The sequence below is a fragment of the Egretta garzetta genome, unplaced genomic scaffold, assembly GCF_000687185.1.
Source record: "Egretta garzetta isolate BGI_Z169 unplaced genomic scaffold, ASM68718v1 scaffold744, whole genome shotgun sequence".
Taxonomy (NCBI): Eukaryota; Metazoa; Chordata; class Aves; order Pelecaniformes; family Ardeidae; genus Egretta; species Egretta garzetta.
Window position 1 is genome coordinate 330,554 of NW_009259482.1, and position 8,380 is coordinate 338,933.

At 42.6% G+C, this 8,380-nt stretch overlaps 1 protein-coding gene across 1 annotated transcript in view; it reads right to left on the reverse strand.

The window, feature by feature from the left end:
• Positions 1-231: 231 nt before the first annotated feature.
• The window catches only part of LOC104124822 (plasminogen), a 26,683-nt gene continuing 18,534 nt past the window's right edge, over positions 232-8,380 (reverse strand). The window contains exons 15-19 of the mRNA XM_009637197.1: positions 7,562-7,636; positions 6,868-7,008; positions 3,344-3,450; positions 1,674-1,819; positions 232-390 (exon numbers count right to left, since the gene is read on the reverse strand). Of these exons, the coding sequence (XP_009635492.1) occupies positions 232-390; positions 1,674-1,819; positions 3,344-3,450; positions 6,868-7,008; positions 7,562-7,636 (628 nt within the window). The remainder of the gene's footprint in view (positions 391-1,673; positions 1,820-3,343; positions 3,451-6,867; positions 7,009-7,561; positions 7,637-8,380) is intronic.

Genomic DNA, 8,380 nt, shown 5'->3' on the forward strand with positions numbered 1-8,380 from the left:
TACAGCTGCTGCTGCATGCAACATGGTTTACTCACCCAGGCACAACACAGGCACGCTGACAGATGGTAATACTTGGTCAACTTGGCTATTGCATTGCAATAACTACTTATGCCCAGCCAGTAATGATATTTATTTAAGATTCTTATGAATTATTCCAATTTTAAAACCAGATTTGGAATGCTGCTTCTGACACAGGGACTGCTTTCCAGAAAAGCTAGCCTGAATCCAGATTCATCCAGTAGCCATTGCATTCTTCATCCAAGAAACAAAACTAGGAATTTGGACAAAAATAGGCTTTGATGGCTGGGTACAGTCCAGTCCCCAGGAAGTGACTCCATATTGGACAAATCTGCCCTTATCTTGGCAGACCAGAGGTGCTCCAACTTCAGCCTAGGGGGGAGAAGAGAGAATAAATTGTCTCCTTTAGTGATGTAAACAGCAAAATACTGGCAGGAATAATATTGTGGTAACTCTGAAGGCCTTAAAATATGACCAAAGCAAGGGCTGTAGAGAGAGAGGGAGAGTGTTTTATTAGACCTGCTGGAGTAAAAAAAAAAAAGGGCGGGGGGGGGGGCGGGGCGCAGGGAACGGACAAGTTGTTTCCAAACATCCAGGCCATTCCTCTGGAATGAAGAAGAGAGACCCAGGCACCAATCATGGATGTGGGAACATCCCCAGATCACTGTGAAGGCAATTACACATAAAAAGGAAGTTTCTCAAGTTTCCACATCTCTGACCTACTTGATCCTGGATAAAACAAAATAATTGTTATAATGCTGTTTCTTAAAAACCAGGCATGGCAGGAGATGAATACCTATGTCACAGAATCACAGAATCACAGAATGGCAAGGGTTGGAAGGGACCTCGGGAGATCATCTAGTCCAACCCCCCTGCTAAAGCAGGCTCTCCTAGAGCATTCTACACAGGATTTCGTCCAGGCGGGCCTTGAATATCTCCAGAGAAGGAGACTCCACAACCTCCCTGGGCAGCCTGTTCCAGTGCTCTGTCACCCTTAGAGTAAAGAAGTTTTTCCTCATATTCAACTGAAACCTCTTATGTTTCCATTTGCACCCATTGCCCGTAGTCCAGTGATTTGTGTGTCAATGAGTGCACGGATCGTGCTCTCAGAGACATCATTTGTACCAGCAGTTTTGTACACCTGCTCAGACAGACCAGCATTTTCTTTCTGACTCTGTCACCAAGTAGCCACCAGCTTTTTATTGAAAAGCTCCCAACACGATACCCTCCATTAAGAAAATCACATTTTAAACCGGAAGCACCTCAAGCTTTATTTAATCAAGGGATTAAATAAAGATGTGGTACAACTCCAGACTGCACCAGCAACAGTCTCTACTTTCCCCTCTGTCTCTAGGAAGAAAGGGAAGTGCAGGTACTATGTTACAGGCTTTATTTTGGGTGGGATGGAGTGTTCACAGCACTAGGCTACTATGCGTGGGATATGTCAGCATGCGGTTCTGAAAGGAAGGGGAAATTACCCTGCGCAATTTCCCTGCTATCCCTGCTGGTTGACTGTATGAGTGAAGAAAAAATGCTATGTATGCCTCACTTCTTATGCTTCATGCAGAAACCTTGAATTGCTGAAGCTACTTCTGAGCCTTGAAAGTACAAATTGTCATTTGACCTGCTTAGACTCAAAGCTAGATTATTCTTACCTTGCAGTTACCTATGCTTCCAAAAGTAAATCCACCACAAAATTCATGATTTTTGACACTTCCATTCAGAAATTCAGGGTGATTACATATCCTATTTTCAAGCACGGGGAATTCAATATCTTTTAATCTGTTGTCTGTATTGGTACCTTTATGAACAACCAAGAAAATATAACAGTTATAAATGATAGCCTGGGCATTGTTCTCCAGTAAAGCCTCAGTAATGAAAGGACTGGGGTCCATCCCCAGCTCTCCTATGATCTCTGAGCTCCTTGAAGGACCTTAGTAAATCTTTCAACATTTTTGTAATTGGATCATACCTACACTCAACAAGCAGAGGTTATTCTTCTTTGCAGAGTGTTACAAAATAAATAAAAACAGATGCTTAGTATTCTGAGCCCTGTGTCAATTTGTAGGCTTTCATTAGGGTGCAGTAGCAATGGCTTGTTTCAGGGGGAAAAAATGTTAGCCTGGATTTACTTTACATTATTTGAACCCTTTCAAGCCTAAAGGTAGAGTTTGCTAGATAAGGAGAATTTTCCTGAAGCCAAGGTTGAATTTTCCCAAAACACAGTTTATTTAGATGTGGGGCTCTGGCTCTGCTCCCCCTCCCCTGCTGATTTCATGAACTCGTTGCATGACATGGCAGGACCCTATTTCCCACTGCCTAAATGCAGTGACAGTCTGTTGATTTTTCCATCCTAATGCGTAGGATGGAATCTTGCCTGTACCACTTTTTCGTGGCTGTGATCAATAGAACATAGGAAGCAGCCGCCACCATGTGGCAAGCTGAACAAAAAAGAAAAAAATGCAAGGTAAGAAAGCAAAAAAAGATGAAAATCAGTAAATACTACCTATGCTGGAGAAAAGAGTTTCTTGATAATGCTGTTGAGTTACACTAATAGCACAGTGATTATTCTTAGGCATTATTTTCATAGCATCAGTTTTGTAGCCAAGTGACACAAGAAGGGGAAAAAGGAACTGCAATCTATGTGGAAGGTTTTTATGGTGAAACTCAGAGACATGGACATGTTCTGTTCATTATTTTTTCTTATAATTCTGTGGATGCGCACATATAGAAGAATCTGTTGGCTTTGTTTTACAGGTGGAGTATTAATAAAGTGCTCTCTGGCAAATGGGTTTGGGAAGGGCATCGTGTAGCTCAGCAAGGCCAGAAGTGTTTATGTGGGAGCCAGGACTGAATGAGGGCAGATGCCAGCATCACTGCTGGAAGCTGCAGGGACGGGGAATCACCTCCTGCTGCAGCAAAAGCAGGTCAAAGAGGGCTGGGTATCCGCAACCCTCAGCACAGGTGGAGTGAGAGGTGGGCAGCAGAAGACCACATAGGTTGGCTTTTAATGCTAGACCGTGAACAAAACTCAGGTAAGGGTTTTACTGACATTAAAAACCTTCAGCTTGAACCCATTTTGCCCCTGCCCCAAAGGTGGCTGGATCTGAGCAAGCTCTGACTCAAAGGCTTCATGGTTCCTGGGAAATGAGGTGGCAAAAATAAAGCTCTGAGAGAAAGAAATAAAAAGAATAATGTTTCCTGGTGACCTCTGACTTAGTTAAATCTTGAAGAAAATGTGTTTTTCAGGTCCCATGAGTGCACGTATTTTGGGATGGGATTTGAAAACCTGCCTAAGTGTCCAACTGCACCGAATATGCTTTACCTCTTGTTTTTTCCCAGGCAGTTAGAAAACATACTCTGTTTCTTTCTACCATCCGACTGGTTTCAGGCAAACAAACTGGTTTTACATGGTTGGTAATTGTTACAGGACTGGAAAACAAAGAAAGAATAATTAAAAGATCCTTAGAAAAAATTACCATCATCTTGTTCAGTCTTCATACTCGGGATGCTCTGCATGGAAATGGCATGGGGAAGGGTAGAGAAGCTGATGGTGGCTTAAAACTGTATAGATGGTTGTAAGATGGTACCTAGTCACTTAGTGAAAAAAGAGGCTACTTACAGGAACTGAAAGTCTCTGGGATGTGTTCGTGGGCAGTCACAGTGCAAGTGTGTTTGCAGCACAGTGCTAGAGCACTGATCTCTAGTTACCCCTGTGGTGCTTATAGGAACACGCACGAGCACAGAGCCCAGCCCTTGGCAACCCTTGCAGGTGGTGTAAGCCTGACTTCTCCCAGATCCTCCTTTCCTCAGAGATCATGGATATTTTCAGGGACTTCACAGGAGGAGAGAAGGATGGATGAATGAGTAAATAAGCAGACACGGCTGAAGCTGCAGAAAATTCCTTTCTCCTCAGGTTACGTGGGTGATATAACTTTGGGTGACATCATGCAGTATCTTATACATTACTAAGTCTAGCACCTTGATAAAGTAAATACCAAAATAAAACTCTTCCTCATCACAACATTGTGCCTGGAGGCTTCAGCACTGGAATAAAGCTCAATGTGGAGTGGACAGGGCCCTGGGAAACAGTTCTTCAGAAGATGAAAATGTTGCACAGGGACATCTTTTCTTTGGACAATCTGATCCCTTATTGACTTGTCAGATGTAGATGTGAAAAGACAAGGTTGCTTCTGGAAGGTGTATCACCTTAAGGGTCAGACAAGTGCAAACAATTTTGGTACAGTGAAAGTATGTCTGAACAAGCTGTTAATTGAGATCTACCACTGTCAGGAACCTACCACGTGAAGGTTAGTTCTGATTGTGAAAGAGAGTAAAAGGACCTGAATGAACTCCAGACGTTCTGTCAGGGTAAAATGAACCTTTATAATCTCTTTTCAGGCCCAGAATGATTTTCAAAGTATGTGATGTAATAGCTGGTGAGGTCTTTGATGTCCAATTAAAGGAAACTAACAAATCCTCCTGTTCCTAATCACACCATGCCAGGGCCATGAGCCCCAAAAAAATTCAAGAGAATGAGAGACCAAAGGGAACTGACTGTGACCCATCTTAAAATAAGGATTTCTCCAACACAAAAATCTGAATGAAATATGAACACAAGCAGTCCAGGAGATGCTAACCAGCTCCTGTGCTGAAGCTACAGTTGCGCTAATGCCATCTCCATCATGTTGAACTCCATCCTTCAGCCCTCTGAAGTCCACAATCATGATCTCAAACCTCCTCTTTCACATGGTTCCATGAAATGAATCCTGTGTGAGTTCTTTCTCCTGTAAGAATGGAAATAAATTCTGCAGCTTCCAAAACTACTTCATTCACTTCTCAATAAAGATCATTTTTATCAAAAGAATTCCTGAAAATTGATAGACAAGAAGACATTAAATTGAGAAAGCTTGGATTGGTGGGGGGCGTTTCTTGGTTTCTAGGTTTCTAGTGCTGTTCTTCTAGGACCTTTATCTTCAAGGTTGTGTTTCACACTTCAGGTCTAATTCCACTGGTAGCATGGCCCTCACAGCCACTCTGGCTCCTGTCTGGCCTGCTGGTGTGACAGTAGCCAGGCAAACATTTTTGAACTACAGCAATATAGCATTGCAGCTTCTGCTTCTGCTTCCCCAATATCAGGAAGTTAATTTTGTTTCTATCTATGCTCCTATTCTCCACCAAGAAAATTCTACATCCATCCTAAGATGAGACAACACCTAAAAAACCTGTTGGCATGGAAGTAACTGGCTTTCAAAAGGGATTGAAATGAACACAGGGTGGACACTGGCACCTTCTCAGAGGCCTCTGATATCTGGGTAGGTAAATGAACAAGACAGCAGGGAACAAGACCTCAGAAGATATGCCTGAATATGGACAACATGACATTGAAACAGAAGTATGAAGTCCCAGACAGCACACATCTGCTCAGGAGCACGGCACATAATTCACCTGGGACTAGACTTCGACTGAAACCAGTGGTCCTTCTCAATAGACCAGCCCTCCTTTGGGATGAATTTGATCAAGATCTTCACAGACCTGCATCAGTTCTCTGACAAGTCTTGTCTATTGCCACAAAATGCACGTATATGAGTAGCAACGAGTCTTCTCACATCATATTTTCTTGGATGATCTGCTTTATGAACAGACAGTGAAGATTTGGAAATAATAAAGTCCGTAAAAGAAAGCTGAAGACAAATGTAAAGAAGGAATTTAATGATGTTGAAAACAAACAAAGTTGATCTAAGTGAGAAACTGAGGGATATGATGTCCATATCTGCTATTTATGGTACCTCACATGCAGAGTGTGTGCAGATTGTGAGTGCTGCTGATGCAGAACTGACTACAGTGCTATAGCATGCATTTATCTATGGTGCAAATGTGCATAGAGCACCCCATGAAAGAGGAATTGAATGACACAGTTACAAGCACCAGCAAGAGTAAAACTGGTGGAGCATGAGTTCCTTCTACTCACCTGTTGTCAGTGGGATTTTGATTAATCAAGCACCAGAGAACCTGAGTTGAAATTGAAGTGAAATTGTTCTAAGTGCATTAATGCTCTATGGTGAAATTTTAAAAAGAAATGTCCTCTCAGGTCAAGCATGAGCTTTTCATGACCTTTAATCCATGTGTGGTGAGTGTAAGAAAGAGGGAAACCAATGAGTGAGTAGAAAAGTTTCAGGAGCATTCCAAAAGGGAACAAATAACTTTGAAACAACTGCACACATTTCAGAGGAGACTGCTTGGACGTGTAAGCAAGATACAAAAGAGGGCTTCAGGCAATTACAGTTATGCACAGGGTTTTTCACTGTATCACAAGCAGGATCTGGTTTTACTGAGTTCTTGGCCAAGTCTGCAGCTCATGAAACATGGATGTGGCCTGACCTGCAGCATTGCCAGGGAAACTGGACCCTTCTGCTTGCTCCATGCAGAAGCTGCGGTGCATCCTGGCCAAAACTTCAGCTGGAGCTCACAACCCTCAGGGCTGAGCAGGAAGAACTTCCAAGCAGGTCCTCCAGACACAACTCTGCTTTGGTTTGCCTCCACCCTCCCTGCTTCAGTGGAGCTGCCCACTTACTGAGTGGTGGCAATCCCTCCCATCCCAACTGGTCCTTACCCTTCCTAAACTGTAGAAGCTTACATGGCCTCTGCCAGTGGGAGAGATGCTCAGCAGGAGAGCTGCTCAGCATTTACCCTTGAACAGATGCCTATACTAACACTCAAAGGAACCCTCACACTCTCTCATACCATTCCACAACCACCCGTGAGAGCTAACTCCAGACTAAGCTAACTCGTGACTTCAGAGTGAAAAACTTCTGTGTTAGGAATGGAAAACTTGGACTGAAATGGTACCTGTTCAACTTCAGCAAAGCAATATCTGCTCCACTTGGTTCCTTTAATACTTTCTGAACACTTTGGATTTGAAGGGATGGCTCTGCTGCATTGAGATTCTGTATCCCAAGAAACACCCTGTAGGAAGAAGGCTCTGTTGACCTGGAAGAAATGACAGCAGAAAAGTTATACATCTGTGCTTGTAATCAGGAATGTCACTCTTACAAAATTCAGTGATTTCCCTGGAGCATTGCAATCAGCAAGATGGTCAGGTTGCTGCTTCTGACCATAGATGTCTGCATTTATTCTTGTGGAGGACGAAAATGTGGTGGTTTTTTAAACAATTTTATTTTTATGATCATGGAAAAATCCCATGGGCTGTAAATAATGTGGCACCTTCTTGCAGTGTTCACAACTCCTGAAGTCCTAAGGGTCAGCTGCTAGTCACAGTTTTTCCAAGCACAGTTACCACCAGCAGATCATTAGCACATTTTTTCAGCATGCTTTGGGGTAGGAGAGAGTGCGGACAACAGAAATAACCTCTGTTGTGCTCTGCTGTTGTTTGACTGAGACAGGAGCAGAAGACAAAAATCAGCTTGCTGGCAAGAAAGACAGGAAATAAGGAGTAAAGCCTTATTGGGTATATCTTGCTCCTCTGTTGATTTTCTCATACAGATTTAGGAAATGCCTGTCACTCATTCTAGCAAATACTCACTCTTGCAAGCACTGAGCTGCAGTAAGGACCCACTGCGGATGTATCAGAGTGCCAGCACAACGGTGCACGTTGGTACTAGAATAGGGAAGACAATCACATTCATTTCGGACTGCATAGTCAATCCTCCACCATCCATGCTGTGCACAATGGGAACTATTAACAAGCTAGCAATATGCCTCTTATTCAAAGCTTTTATGAGTTGTAGTTTGTCTTTTGACAATGGTGCGAGAAATCAATGCAGATTTCCGAAGGACAAGTTTTAATTGCCCTAGAACATGAGAGACACAAAAAGAAATTTGACACTCAGGTGAGATTTTTGCAACAGGGCACTCTTGCTTTCAGGAATGTAATAAAAAATATTACACTTCCTAACAATGTAACTTGTGATGTAATGGGTTTGTCCTGATCAGCAATTAATAAAAGAATACATTCTTCTGATTTGTGAGGTTGCATTGGACTAGTTCTTTAAATAAACCCTACTATGGACTTTTAATTTTTCTTGGGATAATATGCATTATAGTGACTGTCAACAACTCTGTGGAAATTTTCATTAGCTTTTCTGTAAGCACTTCATCTCCTGTTCAGCCACTCTCATTGTGGCTGTGGAAATGCTATGCATAATTGGTTTTTTTATACTGAGAGATGACGGTATTCCTATGGCTTCTAACACAACTAGGGTGGTCACAGCATCAATTTACATTTGAACCAGATCAGATGCTGGGTGAAAATCCATTCATACACATTGCAGGTTGGTGGCTATATTCCTGGGTTGAAATCCCCTACTGCAGACTGCAATAAACTGTCATTATCCTCAGCAGG